The sequence below is a fragment of the Parambassis ranga genome, chromosome 10 (assembly GCF_900634625.1).
Source record: "Parambassis ranga chromosome 10, fParRan2.1, whole genome shotgun sequence".
NCBI lineage: Eukaryota > Metazoa > Chordata > Actinopteri > Ambassidae > Parambassis > Parambassis ranga.
Genome location: NC_041031.1, coordinates 23,805,320 through 23,825,136, shown reverse-complemented (window position 1 = coordinate 23,825,136; position 19,817 = coordinate 23,805,320). Strand labels below are relative to the sequence as shown.

The window sequence follows — 19,817 nt, the reverse complement described above, 5'->3', positions numbered from 1 at the left end:
GGTATATAGGTAGGTGTATAAACAGCGCTGATTCAACAGATTTAGATAAGACCATACCGGTTTTGCATGATGAGCAATAAAAGAAAGAAAGAAAGGCAAGTAAGGGTGATTTGTCACCAATAACTCCAGACAGCCATTCACACATACCAGATGGTGACTGTTACCATTCTATATACTCCTACATACCCGGGCATAATAGGCTCGTTAACAATGTCTGTATATCTTTGCTATTGTTACTTTTAATGTCGCATCTTCACAGCTCATCACCGGACAGTTTGAAGTATCGCAGGCACATTGGAACACAGTAGATGTGCAAATGTGGTCATAAAGGCACAAACACTGAATCTTTGCTATTGTTACTTTTAATGTCGCATTTTCACAAGTCATCGCCGGACATCTCACGCTGTTGCAGGCCCCTCTCTGTATAATGCCCTCTTGCCATGGCACAAGTCCTTGTGGTGTGTTAAAAAAACTCAGTAAAGTCTTTCCTTATAGTTTAGTGGGCGGGCCGTATGAGGAGTTCTGCACACACGCGTCTCGCAGAGTATGGTACCTCAGTGCGGAAAAGACCTTTTTTTTATCTCTTACCACCCGTGGAGCGCGTTCTCCGCTCTTTGTCTCGTGGAGCATGGAACAGCCTTTACATTGATGAGAAGTTACCTGTCCGATCACTGTCCGATAGGTCACAGAGTGTGTATTTTAACGGTAGTTTTTCTAAGAGAGCATCAGTAGACAGTGGAATTCCACAAGGAAGCTGCCTAGGTCCACTCTTGTATGCAATCTTCACAAATGATCTACCATTAGGACTAAAACATGCAAAAATAACAATGTATGCAGACGATACAACTATTTATGCAGCCACAAAATCAACATCTGAATTAATGTCAAGTTTAAATAATGATTTAAGAATTGTAGGTCAGATCACAAATTAGTGCTGAATACTTCAAAAACAAAATGTTTAGTACTTGGTTCAAACAAGGCTCTTAAAAATGACCCCATCTGTTTATTAATAACACTCATTGAGCAGGTAAAAGAGGTCAAACTTCTTGGTGAGTATCTGGACAATAAACTATCTTGGTCAAGACACATTGAATCAGTAAAGAAGATGGGCAGAGGTTTGTCTGTACTGAGAAGAAGCAGGCAATCTCTGCCAGCTGATATGACTAGGCTTGTTGTACAAAATAATTATTTCTCATATTGACTATCGTCAGACAGTATGGTCAAATGCAAAAAGAAAAGATGTAAATAAACTCCAGGTGCAGTGTAGAATAAGGCTGCCTGTGTGGTATTAAATTGTTCATTCATCAATTGCAGTGGTATAGCAGGGTTGTCTACTAACCGGAAGGTTGGTGGTTCGATCCCAACTCCTCCCTAGTCACTGTTGTGTGTTCTTGGGCAAGACACTTCACCCTAGCCTGTGGCGCGCCTTGCTAGTCATTGTATGACACTGCTTGGCAGCAGCCTTAAATAGAATTTCCCTCTGGGATTAATACAGTATCTAAAAAAAAAAAAAAAAAAAATATAGGACCAATATAAACACCATGCATCCAAATCTTGGCTGGATAGAAGTTCATGATGGGGCATTAGCTTCACTATTATTGTCAATGTGGAAAATCTCAAAAAATCTAACTCCAATGTTTCTATTTCTCCAATTCAAGACAAATTTAGATGGTCATGGATATGCCACTAGACATGCAGCTGAAGGACGCTTTTTAATTCCAAGGGCTAAAACTAACTTCCTCAAATGCTCTTTTACCTACAGAGCAATAAAAGAATGGAACTCTGTGCCACTAACTCTGATCCAAATCGGAAATAAATCTGTTTTTAAAATGTATCTAAAAAGTTTTTTAGGAGCAACTTATATATAAAACGGTCTCTTTTTGTAAACTAGTAGAACTTATTTTGAGTTATAGTTTCTTTTGTTTAAACTTTATTGATGATATTATTGCGATGTATATTTGTCATCTGTCAAACATTTTTTACGAATTTCTATTGTATAATGTATGTTTTTAACAATGGACCCAGGAAGAGTAGCTGGGTGTAAACCACAGCTAAAGGGGATCCAATAACAAAGAAACAAACAAACCTCCCCCCTCTTCCTCCTCACCCTGTAACAGATATATGTTAATCAGCAGACGGTAACAGATAACAGCTGTAAACCATAAAGTGGATCCGCTGAATAAACGACAGAACTTACGTCTCTATGGACGAGCTACAAACAAGCGGCTCAAACCATGAGCTGCAGCTCACTGCCGGCAGTCTCTTCTTCTCCTCGTCTCAGCGGCGCTCTGCCTGTTTCAGCACAACAGCGCCCCTAGCGGCTGGACCCTGCACTCTCTTCAGAACAGCATGGATTTAATCTGAACTCAGCAACAAACAGGATCCACACAGATGACAAACATAATCCAGAGATTTATTGATTTCTGTTAGAAACTCATGAACATGTAACGACACACACGTTTAATTCAGTTTGATTTTTTTTCCTTCTTTCACAGTTAGATCTGTCTCTAGATGCTTTTCAGCTCATTCAATTCCTTATTTAATATATATGTTTAAAATGAAGGGTTAACTGTTACTGGGGTGTAGTTAGAAGAAGACAGAGGCATTATGGGTAAGAACTAAGATGGAGGCAGGAGAAGGAAACACAGACATCTTTTTCCTCCATGAGGTCTGAACGAATAATTCTAGAAAAATCATCACAGTCATTCTTCTTTGTTGGTATTGTGTACATTATTTAAGATGTTTACATGATGTCATGCAGTGTTTATACAGCTGATCATCTTCATCATCATCATCTTCATCACTGATCTACACTCACAGAGACTTTCACTGGTAAAATCTTCAGAGGAGAATCATCATCCCCATTACTAATAACTGCAAACACTCTCTCAGTGAAAGTGTGTGTGAAGGTGTGTATGTGTGTGTTAGTATCAGCATCAGAGAACGACAGCTTTCCTCTGTTCCAGTCCAGATTCACTCTGATCCTCTGGACCTTCTTCTGGACTGAGAGGACAGTGAGTGCAGCTGGTGGTGACAGTGCTCTGTATCTACCTTCATGGAACACTATTCCCCATGATCCAGACCAAATGCCTCCCTTCCTCTGTGCAGACTCTGCTGCCACACCCAGTGCCCAGACTGTACTGTCTCCAACATGGACCTCCCAGCTGTGAGTCCCTGAGTTAAAGCCCTCAGAGCTCAGGACAGAGCAGGATCTATCAAACCTCTCTGGATTATCAGGAAGCTTCTGTCTCCATCCTCGTCTCACGCTGGTCAGATCTTCAGACAGGATGAGGTCTGTACCAGCAGTGTTTGGGTCCAGAACCAGAGGACTGTAGGAGACCATGTCCTTCATCTTGTTCCAGATGTTGAAGGTCAGGTTGCCCAGGTGTTTGGCCTGGTCTATCAGAGCTCCTGAGGGCAGCTGTGGATCATCCAGCAGGGGGCAGCGCTGGACTCTTTCCACTGCAGCCTTGTAGTTGTGCAGGAATGAGACGTCTGCAGCTCTTCCAGTGTCAGTGATCCAGAGTTCCCAGAGTTCCCTCCTGTCCTGCTGCTGCAGATGCTTTTAAAGTCTTGTCGTCTGTGTCTCAGTGTGTCTTCGTCTCTGCTCTGTGACCCAGAATAACTCCCTGTTTCCTGGTTTGTCTCAGGTGTGTCAGAAGAGCTCACAGGATTGGACAGTTTCCTGCAGGTTTGGTTTTTCTTCATTCCTTTTGTTGCAGCTTTCTGATTGGTTTGTTTTTTGGTGCGTCAGCGGAGGAATCTGCACGAGCCACATCACACACTGATCCACTGGTGTTTTTACTTTACACCCTGAACAGAAGGAACGTTATGAAGACGTCAGTCTGTCTGTGGAGACTCTCATTCATCCAGGTCATGTCCTAGAGTTTAAAAGGAGGCACTGTTGCTCTGTTAGCATGCTAAGTTTCTGTCCTCAGTCCATCCAGACAGGTAGAATCCAAGCTGTTGTTGTCTAGTGCAGAAATCCAGCAGCAGCCTGCATGATGATCTGGATCAGCTCCGTGCTCTCTGCACGCTGCAGGGACCAGGTAGAAGCTCTTTCTGACTGCTGCTGAAGCTCTGCTCTGTTTCAGAGCCTTTGCTTTGCAGAGTTGTAGCTGCTGTCTGTGACCACTAGATGTCAGTATGACAGTAAAACTCAACCTCAGTCAGCAGATGATATGCTCATGTTCCGTGTCTTTAAATGTTTTCATGACTAACATTTCTGGGTCATTTTTCACCCTTCAAACTAGAAAAATGAACAATGGTATTTGCTAAGATTCGCGTTAGCAGGACTGTGCTTTGGAGGCTGGTTCCACACACAAAGGATGAACACTAAGGTTGAGTGGTCAGACGCAGTGAAGCACCAGAGCTTTATCAATTAAATCCATACTGGAGGAGCTCAGTGGGGGGTCTGTGTGAGACTCTAAATGTCTCCATACTGACCTGTGTTGGTCTGACTGACTGTGTCTGCTGTGTCTAACCACTGTGAGACTACAGGGGCTGTGGTGGGGGGACAGGTGGACAGTCCATGGTTCTTGCTGTGAACATGTGACTTGGAGTGAAGCTTCCTGGAATGGATCAGTTCGGCTGTCACTGGTGGTCTTTTCTTTGTCATGGACTCACTCATCAGAATATTTGGTGTGATGGGAGTGCAGTGGTCGTGTAGGCACACAGTGTGCACATGTGTCTTTCTGGGGTTAATCCCTTTTATTTAAAAACAATACATTCTCACTGTTTCTGCTTCGAGGCGGTTCCTCCTGCTGCTGATCATCTCTGCTGCGTCAGAGAACTCCCTCTACCAGGTACAGGTGATGCTGCTGAACACAGGACCCTCAGTGCCAGGCAGTGGACATGAGGACACATGAGTCTGTGTATGCCAGTACTCCAGTGGATCCTCAGGTCTCCTTGTTTTCATTCAAGTACCGCTCCACCTCCACGGTGGCATCTGCTGCATTGGAGCTTCGTCTCTGTTGATCCACAGCTGCATCCAGCAGAGTCCACGGTTCGCCTGCAGACAGCCAAAGGACTGAGTAGAAATCCTGTGTGGACTGTAGAACACTTACGGCTGACGTGCAGCAGTAGCAATATGTCGACACCAACAGCAGTTTGCAGAGAGTGAATGAAAACCTACCAGAGCTGCTGGTTCCTCCAGCTGCCTCTGCTGGACCTGGCAGTTGAACAGCTTCAGTGTTCCCAGTGACCACAGAACATCCAGCCTTCAGCCGCTGTGCTGCCTCTCTTGTTTCGGCTGAGGAATCCGAGGGTTTTGAACCTTGGGTCCAACATAGTGTCATCACACTGAAGGATTCGCCGCCTGCCACATTTTCTCTGACACATCTTAAGAGGTAATCAGACAGCAGCCTGGCCACATCCTCAGTAAGATGCTCAGACTTAGCAAGCACTGCACGGTAGAGCATCTTCATCAAGGGTGTGACTGTGGATATTGATCCCATTCTCTCTTCTGAGAGCTCCACTGTTGCCTGGTGAAGTGGGGACAGTGAGGGTCAACACTCCTCTACTGTCTGGTATTCATGACGAGACAGTGGGATTATATCTGTCCTCAGTGCAGCCGGGGCTGCTGCCACTGGCTCTCTCAGTTCAAACAGAGGTTCCAACATGAGGTGTGTGCTATTCCAGCGTGTGTCCACTTCAATCACTAGCTTCTGAGCCTGTCTTCCATCTGTACCTGAACCCCATCCAGATTCTCCTCACCTGTGGCGCTCGTACAGAAACAGGTGACCATTTTATGGGCTTTTATTTCCCAGAGGGCAGGGATCTGATCAGATGATTTGAGGACCAGCAAATTCAATGCAGTCACATCTGATGCAGCATCTGTAACAAGGTGTTTCAGCTCACTAGTAACCACCCACTCCTCCATATGGGTACGCACCACCTGTGCTACATTCTCAGATGTGTGACATGAAGGATGCTCCACTCCAAGCAGCACAGTGCCTAGGTTATCATGATCATCAGTGAAGAGCAGGTGATTGGCAGGTAGGCCTCCACATATCTGCAGCCCAGCTAACAGCAGACACTCTCTGAAGGTCTTCTCTGGCCTTCTCCCTGGCTCTGTTGTGTCTCTCACCCACCATCTTCTTCACTGCCTGCCAGTTATTCATTCCAGTTACTGCAGATGCTGCTCATGAGAATACGTTCACTTATTATTATAGCTTACACACACCTATGGCTCCATGTGAAGTGATGCTAATTCTTCTATCACTACCACCACAGCTACTACAACCTCTACTGCTGACACTGCATCCACCTACTACAACCAACGAAGCTCCCGCGGGCCTTGCTGCTTTTATTTGGAAAACTGACACGGAAAAACGAGCCGATCACGTGACCCTCGTCTGTCATTGGTCACGTGGTTTGAAGCAAACTCAAGCCTCGAAGCCTCGGCTTCATTTGTCCCATCACTACAAACCAGGACTGTCTGAGCCAGTCAGAAACCACGGCTGTCAGGGGAGGTCTACAGGCTGCTGAGGGCCAGGAACACCGCCTTCAGAGCAGGTGGAGAGACCAGCCTGAGGGTAGCCAGAGCCGACCTGTCCCATGGCTTCAGGAAGGCGGAGAGGCAGGACTCCAGGAGGGACGCCCACCACTTCAGCGACAGCAGGGACACCTGGAGGGGGGGTACAGACCATCACAGACTACAAGCCCCCACCACAGACCTGTGACAGCAACAGCTCTCTGCTGAACCAGCTGAAGGCCTTCTGTGGACGCTGTGAAGCACTCAGCAGCACTCCTGCACAGAAGATCACACCCTGTCCCACTGACCAGGGGTTCTCCCTGCTGTGCTCCACCTCCCCCCTCTCCCCACTACTCACACTGTAACATTTTCTTTCCAAGAGTTTAAATCGAGGCAACTGGACTCAAGGATTGTTTTTTTGAACCCAAGTGGCTTCTTCAGTTCTGCACAACTGAAATGACTATGGCCTGGAGGAACGGGAGCATCCACTGTAACAACAGATATATGTTAATCAGCAGACGGTAACAGATAACAGCTGTAAACCATAAAGTGGATCCGCTGAATAAACAGAACTTACGTCTCTATGGACGAGCTACAAACAAGCGGCTCAAACCATGAGCTGCAGCTCACTGCCGGCAGTCTCTTCTTCTCCTCGTCTCAGCGGCGCTCTGCCTGTTTCAGCACAACAGCGCCCCTAGCGGCTGGACCCTGCACCCTCTTCAGAACAGCATGGATTTAATCTGAACTCAGCAACAAACAGGATCCACACAGATGACAAACATAATCCAGAGATTTATTGATTTCTGTTAGAAACTCATGAACATGTGACGACACACACGTTTAATTCAGTTTGATTTGTTTCCTTCTTTCACAGTTAGATCTGTCTCTAGATGCTTTTCAGCTCATTCAATTCCTTATTTAATATATATGTTTAAAATGAAGGGTTAACTGTTCATGGTGTAGCGCCTCTCTAGTTTAACGGATTAACATGAGAGGTGGCTAACCTGAGTTCTTTAATTAACTTCTTTAAATGTACCTTATGTGTATTTTTTATTTTATTTTAACTCTCTCTCTCTCTACGGAGCAATACAAACCAGCAACACAAAATAGGAATTATTACCCTTTCACTTAGCAGTTTACCAGGTAATTAACGCTTTGCTTTCCCTTCAAAATAAATAAAAGTGTTACCTGACTATAAGAAACACCCAAAATGCACAATAACAACACTGAGGTTACTGGAAAAATAAAAAATGTTTACTCTCAATATATAATTTCAAACCATAAACACTCTTAATCAAACAGCAAACGAAAAAATGTCAGCAGATAACAAAACACTCCAGTAGACTAATTAAGGGCCCAAATAAAACAACCTTATTCTTTATAACCCGGCAATGGTCAATAGTCATAAAAACCAAAACAAACGTTGCTGGCCAGGCCGCCGCTCTGTGCGTTGTAGCCGAAAACAAATGGCTCCTTCGCCCGCAGGCAAAATAAGTCAAGGTACCTGTCCGCTGAGCTCACACACGTGTGCAGTCCAAACTCCGTCCCAACAGCAGAAGAGGAAACAGAAGACCCACAGCAGCCACACCTTCTCCTCACTCGGTACAGCTTTGCAGAATGTTTGGTCCTGTTCTTCACGTCTAGGCTCCGCACCGACTCCGCCACCTGCGCTCGCGAACCGCCAGCCTCCCAGCCAAGTCCCAGCACCAGAGTTAGCTACTGATTTAGCAGCTAACTAATTAGCCTCGATCTCCATCGAATATTCCACCCGAACGGGAAAAACTCTAACACTGTCCAGTCTTCAGAAAGAGTCCGTGTTGAACACTTTCACCCGATCAAAAATCCATAAAACAGTCCAACTATCTCCATCGCTCCTCACACGCTCTTTACTCGCCATTCTCCATCTTGTTCCTTCTTCTTCTCTCTAACTTGAACTTCAACCCCTCCCACTCCTCACACGTGATTCACTCACGTACAATGTTTATATATATAAAAAATAAAACACAATCCTGTGTCATAAACATTTTACAGGCCACTTCCAACATAAATAATATACATGCCAGCATAACAACAAATGCAATAAACAGTAAAATAAAACTATCAAAAAGAAAACACAACATCCTTATTGGCTAATGAATTTATCCCTTTAGTTTAATCTACTGTATATCAACTGATGGACAAATTATATCCCAACCGGGTTACAATGGGGTGTAGTTAGAAGAAGACAGAGGCATTATGGGTAAGAACTAAGATGGAGGCAGGAGAAGGAAACACAGACATCTTTTTCCTCATACATACATGTCATACAGTGTTTATACAGCTGATCATCTTCATCATCATCATCTTCATCATCATCTTCATCACTGATCTACACTCACAGAGACTTTCACTGGTAAAATCTTCAGAGGAGAATCCTCCACATTATCAATAAATGCAAACAGCCTCTCAGTGAAAGTGTGTGTGAAGGTGTGTATGTGTGTGTTAGTATCAGCATCAGAGAACGACAGCTTTCCTCTGTTCCAGTCCAGATTCACTCTGATCCTCTGGACCTTCTTCTGGACTGAGAGGACAGTGTCTGCAGCTGGTGGTGACCGTGCTATGTATTTACCGTTATAGAACACTATTCTCCATGATACAGACCATATGAGTCTCTTCCTCTGTACAGACTCTGCTAACACACCCAGTCTCCAGTCTGTACTGTCTCCAACATGGACCTCCCAGCTGTGAGTCCCTGAGTTAAAGCCCTCAGAGCTCAGGACTGAGCAGATATAATCAACCCTCTCTGGATTATCAGGAAGCTTCTGTCTTCGTCCTCGTCTCACGCTGGTCAGATCTTCAGACAGGATGAGTTCTGGATCAGCAGTGTTTGGGTCCAGAACCAGAGGACTGTAGGAGACCATGTCCTTCATCTTGTTCCAGATGTTGAAGGTCAGGTTGCCCAGGTGTTTGGCCTGGTCTATCAGAGCTCCTGAGGGCAGCTGTGGATCATCCAGCAGGGGGCAGCGCTGGACTCTTTCCACTGCAGCCTTGTAGTTGTGCAGGAATGAGACGTCTGCAGCTCTCAGCTCCTCCTCTGTGGCTCTGACTGTGTCTGAAAGAGCTGCCATCTCTCTGCTCAGAGCCTCCATCTTCTTCCTCATCAGCCCACTCTTCTGCTCCTCTTCCTCCCTCAGTGCAGCCATCCTGGCCTCCTCTTCCTCTGCTAGAAACTGATGCAGCTTCTCAAACTGCTCCTTAATCTGCCTCTCTGTGTGTCGGGCCTGGACCTTAATGTGTTCTGCTGCTTGATCAAACTTCACTTGAACTTCTCCACAAACCTTTAACTTCTCCTTTAAGGGCTGCAGAGCTTCCTCCAGCTGCTTCCTGTGTTGTGCTGCAGCTTCATCCATGGGTCTGAATCTGTGCTGGGAGTGTCTTTCTGAATCTCTGCAGACGAGACACACTGGCTGCTGATGGTCCAGACAGAAGAGTCTGAGTTTCTCAGAGTGCAGACTGCAGAGAGCCTCTGAAGCTCTCTGACCTCTCTGCTGTAAGAAGCTCTCACACAGGTTCTTCAGGGCTAAGTTTACAGGAGGATCATTGGTTGAATATTTCTTACAGACTGGACACTGGTGTGTTGGTTTGTCCCTCCACCAGCTCTGCAGACAGTCTTTACAGAAGCTGTGGCTACATGACAGAATGACAGGAAGTCTGAAGACGTCCTGACAGATGGGACAGCAGAGATCGTCCTCTGGTCTGGAAGACATTTCTTCTGTTCCTCACAGCAGCAGAGCAGCAAACAGGAAGTCAGTCTCTGTGTTATTCTCCTTCAGAAAGTTCCTTCCACTTTCACTCTGTCCTCATCAAACTCTGCTCAGGTCAGACAGCAGCTTCCAGTGTCAGTGATCCAGAGTTCCCAGAGTTCCCTCCTGTCCTGCTGCTGCAGATGCTTTTAAAGTCTTGTCGTCTGTCTCTCAGTGTGTCTTCGTCTCTGCTCTGTGACGCAGAATAACTCCCTGTTTCCTGGTTTGTCTCAGGTGTGTCAGAAGAACTCACAGGATTGGACAGTTTCCTGCAGGTTTGGTTTTTCTTCATTCCTTTTGTTGCAGCTTTCTGATTGGTTTGTTTTTTGGTGCGTCAGCGGAGGAATCTGCACGAGCCACATCACACACTGATCCACTGGTGTTTTTACTTTACACCCTGAACAGAAGGAACGTTATGAAGACGTCAGTCTGTCTGTGGAGACTCTCATTCATCCAGGTCATGTCCTAGAGTTTAAAAGGAGGCACTGTTGCTCTGTTAGCATGCTAACTGCTAACTGGGCAGCAGTGGCTCAGCGGTATAGCAGGGTTGTCCAGTAACCGAAAGGTTGGTGGTTCGATCCCAACTCCTCCCTAGTCACTGTTGTGTGTCCTTGGGCAAGACACTTTACCTGCATAGCCTCCAGTGTACTCACTGGTGTATGGTGCTCTTTGCTGGGCTGCCTTAAGCAATATCCCCATTGCAGGACTAATAAAGGTTTCAAATTTAAATTGTTTAAATTTTAAGTTTCTGTCCTCAGTCCATCCAGACAGGTGGAATCCAAGCTGTTGTCGTCTAGTGCAGAAATCCAGCAGCAGCCTGCATGATGATCTGGATCAGCTCCGTGCTCTCTGCACGCTGCAGGGACCAGGTAGAAGCTCTTTCTGACTGCTGCTGAAGCTCTGCTCTGTTTCAGAGCCTTTGTTTTACAGAGTTGTAGCTGCTGTCTGTGACCACTAGATGTCAGTATGGCATCATTCGTCTAACCACTATGAGACTACAGGGGGCTGTGGTGGGGGACAGGTAGACGGTCCATGGTTCTTGCTGTGAGCATTCAGATTCAGAATTTAATCCATTTAAGGCACAAGTGAGCAGCTTGAAATATAAAATACAAAATAGAAAATGAATACAACTAAAATATAAAATATTAGGCATGTACAGGTTATCAAGTCATAAATGTTCTGACTATCTAAATGTCCATGAACGATGTAAACAGATTGTAAAGTGGCTGAAGTGCAGCAGTAAACAGTAGTATATGTATGTGCAAATTAAAGCTGAGGTAGAAACGGTGATAGCAGCGACTAGTAATTACAGGTATGTGAGATAGGGGGCAGCGGAGCCGTCGTCCAGGGGGGAGCCACTGGAATGTTGAGTGGAGGACGTGTGAGGGCTCTGAGGATTTTACTGCCAGGCTGAGAGTCTGTTGGTCATGGTGTGAGCAAGAGTTCTTACAGGCAGGCCAATGATCTTAGAGCAGACTGAGACAGTGCTCTGCAGTCGGTTCTGTTCTGAGGCTGATGGAGTGGAACCAGCAGGTTATTGAGAAGGTGATGATGCTCTCAATAAGGCCGAAGCCTTTACTGACTGCAAAGGAGCTGAGTTTCCTCAGGAGGTAGAGACGTTGCTGGCACCTTCTGAGCGTGTCCTCGGTGTTGGAGGAGAATTTCAGGAGGTTGTCAAAGATGGTGCCCAGATATCTGACCTCCTCGACCAGCTCCACTGGCTCTCCGTGGATGATGGTGCTGGCTGTAGTCAGGTCCCTCTGTTTCTTGGAGTAAGTCACGACTAGCTCCTTGGTCTTACTGGCGTTCAGTTCCAAGTGTGAGCTGTCGCACCATTCAATGAACTCCTGAAGAGCTGGACCATGGTGATGTGAGGGTCCTGACAGCAGGGACAGGAGAACGGTGTCATCAGCGTACTTCACCAGATGACAGTTGGGCTGAGTGGATCTACAGTCATCAGTGTAAAGGATGAAGAGTAGGGGTGATAGCACACAGCCCCGGAGGTCTGAAAAGGTGTTGTTGACCAGTACTCTCTGGGACCTGTTAGTTGTAATGTGTATGTGGTAGAAAGATGAGGTCTGAGGCCTCCACCTCTGATAAGGGAAGGTTCTTCCAGCTTCACACAGAGGCTTCACTGACTCCTCTTTAGACCACCTGTCCTCTCTGTCTAACATGTGGACATTGTTGTCCTCAAAGGAGTGTCCTTTGTCTCTGAGGTGGAGGTGAACAGCTGAGTCCTGTCCTGTGGAGGTCAGAACTGATGAAGCTGCTTCAATGAGCAGCTAAACATCTACAAGTCCAGACACCTCGCTTCAATCGTCTCCACGAAGAAGGGGATGATGTTCATGTGTATCAAACGGTGTCAAATACAGTTTTGGGGTTAGGGTTCATGTTTATAGTGGTAATGATCAGAAGTTAAACAGGAGGCTGGGACTGTGTGTGAAGCTAAGAGGCTGAATAACTTCCCTGCAGTTCCTTCTGTTGAGCCCTGTTTGACCCTGGCTCTTCTCTTTAAGTCAGTCCCTCAGTCGGTGTGTACATGTGGACGTATTTGCTGTGTATGAATTCATGATTTAAGCCGAAATAAAAACGTCAAGAAAAAAAAGAACATATTTTGTTGCAGCTTTTTATTTAATGAAGCCAAAATAAAAAAACTCCATCACTGAAAACAAGCTGCAGACAAGAGACGAAGCGAACTGCTGGTAAAATAACAGGCAAAGTGCTGGTGCATAAAGACCAGTGACCCAACACTGAGGTTTATTTCTGCTCGTTTTGGCACGGCCCACAAAAAGTACCAAAAACTGACAAAAAACATTTTTCACATCTTTAAAAACCGACTGAAAGCAGCAGCACGGTCAGAGGAGGGCGCTACAAAGCTCCCTGCTGCTGCGAGCTGCTGTCCGTGGAAACTCTTCAGACTTAATGCTGCATCTTAACACGTTCTTTATGATCCTGTGTTTACTTTGTGGTAAAACTATAAGCTATGAGTTATAAGGAACACACCGTGTTAGCGAGCAGGCTGGTGTTAGTGCAGCTCCACACAACCTGCCTCCATTAAGTTACAGTTTAAACTACAGTTAGCAACTCGGCTAACTAGCAAGACAACTGTCATTAATGATCAGCAAGCGAGCAAGACACAACACAATAAAACGAACCTTTTGTAGGAAGTGACGGTACAAATAACTGCGGCAGAGTTCGCCTGCTAACTGATGCTAACTGATGCTAACGGCAGTCTGTACAGTAGACATCACGAGGCGTATAAAAGCAGGGTAAACCGAAAACCTGAAGCAGGAGCAGCGAGGAACCGTTAGCAAGGCACGGGGAACCTTTGGCACCATGTGATCACAGACGGAGTGTGTTTATGGTCTGTCTGAGGCCTGCAGGCAGAGGGGAGGCTGAAAGCCGTCAGGGGTTCCTTAAAGGTCTCTAATAAGTGACCTCTGTTGGACCGATTCCTTTCAGGACTCAAAGACTGAGGTTCTAAACTGCTATCAGGACTCTCTGGTTCCACCAACATGGAGACGTTCCTGAAGGAACCCTTTGACAGGATGAAGGCACAAAATCAGCTGCTGTGTCCTCACGTGGACTTTGAGGTCCACCATGTTCCCTGAATGCAGACTGGGGTCACATTCACAGCAGGAACACAGCTTTAACCAGCGCCACTCAGCGCGGTGTTCACCCTGCTTCGAACCCTGTGCCATCAACAGCACGCTAATACTAGCTAACAGCTAACGGATCGGTCAGCACGACCACCAGACACTTTCCGGGCCGCCATCTTGGTCTTGATTCAAATATAAACAAACATTATGTACACAGCTCTCACACCGACAGCAGGTCCAGGCTGTGGCTGCAGTAAGAGCTGTCACCACAGGGGGCGCCCTGCTTTCATTGCCCTGCAGCCTTAGACCTGCCAGCCGGACCCTGACGGTCTCTGCCCCCCCCACAGCGATGGTTTCAGGGTCACAGCCTGCGGTCGGTCATCTCGGGGCGATCTCCTGCATCATGGCGGGCAGGTGGATGGTCGGGCACGAGTCTCTGTGTCGCAGTTTGAACATCAGCTGCTCTTTTTCCTGAGAAAGGGTCTGGTTGACTGCTGCCTGCCTCTCCAGCGCCACCTTGTGGTCCTGCTGCTCCCTGGACAGCTGCCTGGAAAACAGGAGGAGGAGGTGCAGCTGTGAGCTTTCATTCAGTGCCGGTGGACTGCTGACATCTGTCCAGCAGGTGGCAGCACAGTGACTTATAATGTATCACATACTGGATGAGCGTCTGGCAGTTGTCTATCCGGACCCTGAGGTCCTCGTTCTGCTGCAGGACGTGGACGATCTGGTCCTCCAGAGACAGATTCTTCTCCACCTGAGAACCACCAACAAACGTCACAACGAGGAAACACAAACATGCCTGGAAGAGAAAGCTCCGACACAGAGAGGGGAGTACCAGCGCCTCCATCTGCTGCAGCTTCCTGCTCTGCTCCTGCACACGCTCACTCTTCATCTCGATCACAAACAGCAGGGACTCCTGCTCCGACTCCCAGAATGCACCGGGGCTGCCGTGCGCCTGAAGACATCAGGATGTTTGTGTGAGTGTCAGTGAAACGGGCCACAGACGTGTGTTCGAGCAGCGCTGACCTGAATGTTTCTCTGCAGGTCTTTCTTGAACGTCGATTCTTCGACCCTCCTCTTCAGCTCATTAAAAACCTGCAGCTGCTCCGCCAGCGCCTGAACCTCCACCTGCACGGGGGACAGGATGCATGGCTACAACAGGTTTCTGTAGATCCAGAGTCTCTCTACACTCTGAAGAGTTTTTCCTGTCACATGATCAGTCAGTGTGCTCTGATTGGTCGGCTCCACCCTGTCTGCAGTCAGAGTGTGTGTGTCTGCAGTCAGTGTGTGTGTGTGTGTGTGTGTGTCTGCAGTCAGTGTGTGTGTGTGTCTGCAGTCAGTGTGTGTGTGTGTGTCTGCAGTCAGAGTGTGTGTGTGTGTGTGTGTCTGCAGTCACAGGGCAGTAAGAGTGTGTGTGTGTGTGTGTCTGCAGTCAGAGTGTGTGTGTGTGTGTGTCTGCAGTCACAGGGCAGTCAGAGTGTGTGTGTGTGTGTGTGTGTGTGTCTGCAGTCAGAGTGTGTGTGTGTGTCTGCAGTCAGTGTGTGTGTGTGTGTGTCTGCAGTCACAGGGCAGTCAGAGTGTGTGTGTGTGTGTGTGTGTGTCTGCAGTCAGAGTGTGTGTGTGTGTGTGTCTGCAGTCAGAGTGTGTGTGTGCAGAATAAGGTATTCAGACAGAGATCAGCTCTGTCTATGACAGAGACTCTCTGAGTGTTGGTCATGTGACTCCATCATGGCGTCCTGCTGGCTGCTGAGGAGAGCGTGTTCAGAGGGTTTAAACTCAGTAAATTCTTGTTGTTTTTTACCTTCAGGCTGTTTTCAGCCTCCTGGAACTGCTCCGTCAGCTGGGTTCTGTCCTGCTGGTGCTTCGCCTGCAGCTCTGCAGGAAACAAGACAAACTGTTCATCACCGCCATAAACTGATGGAGACTCATGACGCTACAAATAACACAGCTTCACACCAGCAGCAGCTGAGCAGCAGCCTACACCATGTTTATGAATCTCTCTTTGTGCCTCCAGTGATGTTTACATGATAACACGACCACATGAGACAGCGGGGGGGTAGGACGGTCTGCTTTGTTACCTTCCACGTGTCTCTCATGCTCCTCAGCAGCAGATTTACTTTTCTGTTCGTGCAGGACGTTTAGATCAGCCGCCGTCTCTGTCTTCACCTGAAACGTTTCATAAAAAGGTCTTTAAATCCAGTTCAAAGTGGAGTCACATGGTCACATGACAGAGTTTATTTTTAAAAATGACATCATGACATCACATAAAACAGAAAATCACAGAGGTGAAATAAATTCACTCATTCCGGAAGAACATGAATATAAATACATATAAGTACATGTATCTGAATATAAATACATGTATCTGAATATAAATACATGTATCTGAATATAAATACATGTATCTGAATATAAATACATGTATCTGAATATAAGCACATGTATCTGAATATAAATACAGACTGCACATGGTCACATGACCTCAGCTCCTGCAGGTCCAGCAGGGGGCGCTGGTCTGCCCGCAGCCTGGCAGAGCAGCTGGGCGTCAGCCTCGTTATCTCACCTGGGTTCCACCAGAACAAGTCCTCACCTTATCGAGGATGCCGAGGACGAGGGCGCACACTTCTTCGTCAGCGTGGTCTTTCAGTAGCTCCGCCCTCTCTGGATTCCCATTGGCTGAGAGTACTTCCTTCAAAATCCTCAGCTGCCATTCGAACCGCTCCAGCTGCTTCTCCAGACAGACGTCCAGCTCACCCGACGTACGTTTACCTGCAACACCCACACACACAGCTCCATATCACACCACTTCTGGCCCTACCAAAATTCTGATTGGTCGACTTTTTGTAGTGTTAATTTTATCAGGAGGAATGTACCGAGTGCTAATGGGGTGTTTTCAGTGCACCCGTTTCACAGATAACAGTCGATCTTTGAACACCCCCCTTGTTTTCACTACTTTGGTTTAGCCCGACCCACTAGAGACAGAGAGTACCAGGCCCGGTGGTTTGCTGAATATTATTTAGTTCTGACCGTGTGATGTAAGTCAGTCCTCCTCTACCATGTCAGAGACGTCTGCAGGTGGCGGCGGTTCATGGAAACAGACAACGGGAAAAAGTTGCATCCTGAATTTCCCCTTGTGGATCAATAAAGTGTCGCAGCTCCACTACAAACAGGTCGCCCCGGTCCGTTTTAAGCATATGAACATTGACGTATTTCAATGTTTTAGTCTAATAAGTTGTAGGCGGACCCGCTCTCAGCAGCGTGATTCAGACAGACCCAGACCAGGCTGGATGTTAAACCATCATCCAAGCATCATTCAGAGAAGCTCCTGTGTTCAGGGTCGCTCTGTGTGCAGGACACGTGCAGAGCGACATGATCGTGTCTGTAAATATTATAACATGACAAAAACAGTCTAAATATTCCTCCACAGGTTTTGTGCTGATATCACTAGATGAGGGGACATTTTTCAGAAATCTGTGAAGAGACAGGAACTACACACTGTCCTCTGCAGGCAGAGACAGGAACTACACACTGTCCTCTGCAGGCAGAGACAGGAACTACACACTGTCCTCTGCAGGCAGAGACAGGAACTACACACTGTCCTCCGCAGGCAGAGACAGGAACTACACACTGTCCTCCGCAGGCAGAGACAGGAAATACACACTGTCCTCTGCAGGCAGAAACAGGAACTACACACTGTCCACACTGTCCTCCGCAGGCAGAGACAGGAACTACACACTGTCCTCCGCAGGCAGAGACAGGAACTACACACTGTCCTCCGCAGGCAGGGACAGGAACTACACACACACACTGTCCTCTGCAGGCAGGGACAGGAACTACACACACACAGGCAGAGATGGGTGTGTTGTCGTGGACATCACACTGGAGACATGTCTTCTGTCCCCCTAATCTTATTGTTTTGTTCTTTGAGGCATTGAAGGGTCACAGAAATATTTAAATATTATGTAAGTGTCACATTGTCGATCTAAAATCTGATTATAACATTACCAAGTCTAAACCCTTCATCAGAAAGGGAGGGCGGGGGCACACACACACACACTCTGACTGCAGACACACACACACACACAGGAAGTGTTCCAACCTTTCGATTACATCATGGACATGTACACACATGACTCCGCTCATTCAGTTTCAGTGACGTCTTCCTGTTGGATTCACTTCTTATTATTAACCCTGTGAACACCTGACCATGGACTCAAAGACCTCATAAAGCTGCTAGTGGCAGGAGTCCGTTGATTTAAACTGTAGGAAGCTCTGAGGGCTTCTGCTGTTTTCTGATAATCCCAGTGCATGCAGGTGGAAACAGGTCGGAGCCTGTCGGAGGAAAGCGGATCTCCAAACAAAGACCTGCTGCATTGTTTCCCTGCTGCTACTTTCATTCAGAGTGCTGCAGGAAAACAGGAAGTGATGAAGTACAGACACCCAGAGGAGGAGGAGGAGGTGTGGGGAAGATCTGCAGACCTTCAGTGGATCTCAGGTCAGAGACAGCTGGATATAATCAGCTGTTTCCTCCACATGTTACAGATATTTAACTCTTTGTGTCCTCTTATTCATGCTGACATGGTGTGGTGGAAACATGGAGGAGCTGGATTACTGTCAACATGGCCACATGGAATTTCTTTCCTGGTGCAGACATATTAACACCAGCTCTCCATCTTCACACTTCTTTTTCTGCTTATTGGTTTTCAACCATTTTTAAACATTGATGCCACCGGAACTGTTCGAGAGAGGAAACACCTGATTCAATGCTCTGATTCTAAGGGACAAGTTAACCCTGTGCAGCAGAGTCCAGCATGCAGCCGAGGATGCAGTGACAGCTGAAAGCAGATCCACCAGCTGCAGGGCTGCAGAAGGCGACAGAGCTGACACTCTGGATTCATCCATGATAGTGATGGATGTCGGTTTTGTCGGCCATCCAGCGGATGTGTCTGAGGGAAGATTTCACACAGAGTGACCCAGCTGCAGGTCGGACAGAGACTCTGAGTGTGGGTCATGTGACTGCTGCTCACAGTGACTCCATCATGGCGTCCTGCTGAGGAGGACAGGACTTTTTACTGACAGGAGAACAAGGTGTTTTGATGAAATATTTGTCACTTATAATAACATATATAAACATATGTGTGTCCTGCAGGGACGCTGTAACTGGCTGATATGGTCTGAGGCCTGCTGGCCGGCGGGGGGTTCAGGGGGTTTGTGTCAGACAGCTGCAACATTCAGCAGGACTCTGATTACACCTGCTCCAACAACATTAAAAATAAAACGGCACGTGTCGGCGCCCTCTGTGTGCAGAGGCGGTAATCACAGGACTGTGTCCTGACCTGGACGAGGTCTGGCCGAGCGGCTGCTTCCAGCACCGTGTCAGTTCTACACAGAAACCATCAGGTGTCAGTCTGACAGCCTCAGTCTGAGACGCTGCAGCAAACAGGAAGTGCAAACAGGAAACCGCAGTTTGAAGTTAGAGTAACTCACTCACCTCCTCCATCTCGCCGCCTGTCGCCCTTCTGACTCCGCTCTCCTCTCTTCCCTCGGCTTTTCTTCTGAAACGACAACAGCACGGCTTCAGTCACCAGACATCATATTTACAGCCGCCGCACCGTAAAACTGACTCTATGGGATTTCATGTGGAGTTTAGCCCCAAAACTGCTCTTGATGTGATCGTCTGATTTAACAGCAGAGTGTGTGTCTGTGTCTGTGTGTGGTGTGTTTGTGTGTATGTGTCTGTGTGTGTGTGTGTATGTGTCTGTGTGTGTCTGTGTGTTTGTGTGTGAGTGTGTGTGTCTGTCTGTGTGTGGTGTGTTTGTGTGTATGTGTCTGTGTGTGTGTGTGTGTATGTGTCTGTGTGTGTGTGTCTGTGTTTGTGTGTCTGTGTGTTTGTGTGTATGTGTCTGTGTGTGTGTGTGTGTGTATGTGTCTGTGTGTGTGTTTGTGTGTGTTTGTGTGTAT

At 47.1% G+C, this 19,817-nt stretch overlaps 3 protein-coding genes across 3 annotated transcripts in view; all 3 read right to left on the bottom strand.

The window, feature by feature from the left end:
* Positions 1-2,800: 2,800 nt before the first annotated feature.
* On the bottom strand, positions 2,801-6,650 carry LOC114443080 (zinc-binding protein A33-like). The gene is made up of 2 exons (XM_028416983.1): positions 6,480-6,650; positions 2,801-3,553 (listed from the first exon to the last, which is right to left on the bottom strand). The coding sequence occupies exons 1-2, from the start codon at positions 6,648-6,650 to the stop codon at positions 2,801-2,803; spliced, it is 924 nt and encodes a 307-aa protein (XP_028272784.1).
* A 1,185-nt stretch (positions 6,651-7,835) lies between these two features.
* Positions 7,836-10,474, bottom strand: LOC114442431 (nuclear factor 7, brain-like). The gene has a single exon (XM_028415966.1). It carries the CDS (start codon positions 10,219-10,221, stop codon positions 8,836-8,838), a length of 1,386 nt encoding a protein of 461 aa, XP_028271767.1. The 5' UTR covers positions 10,222-10,474; the 3' UTR covers positions 7,836-8,835.
* Positions 10,475-12,961: 2,487 nt separating this feature from the next.
* The window catches only part of ccdc69 (coiled-coil domain containing 69), a 12,609-nt gene continuing 5,753 nt past the window's right edge, over positions 12,962-19,817 (bottom strand). Inside the window, exons 2-9 of the mRNA XM_028415967.1 lie at positions 19,348-19,411; positions 16,447-16,625; positions 15,935-16,022; positions 15,658-15,731; positions 14,883-14,984; positions 14,692-14,811; positions 14,513-14,610; positions 12,962-14,403 (exon numbers count right to left, since the gene is read on the bottom strand). Of these exons, the coding sequence (XP_028271768.1) occupies positions 14,235-14,403; positions 14,513-14,610; positions 14,692-14,811; positions 14,883-14,984; positions 15,658-15,731; positions 15,935-16,022; positions 16,447-16,625; positions 19,348-19,411 (894 nt within the window). The 3' untranslated portion in view covers positions 12,962-14,234. The remainder of the gene's footprint in view (positions 14,404-14,512; positions 14,611-14,691; positions 14,812-14,882; positions 14,985-15,657; positions 15,732-15,934; positions 16,023-16,446; positions 16,626-19,347; positions 19,412-19,817) is intronic.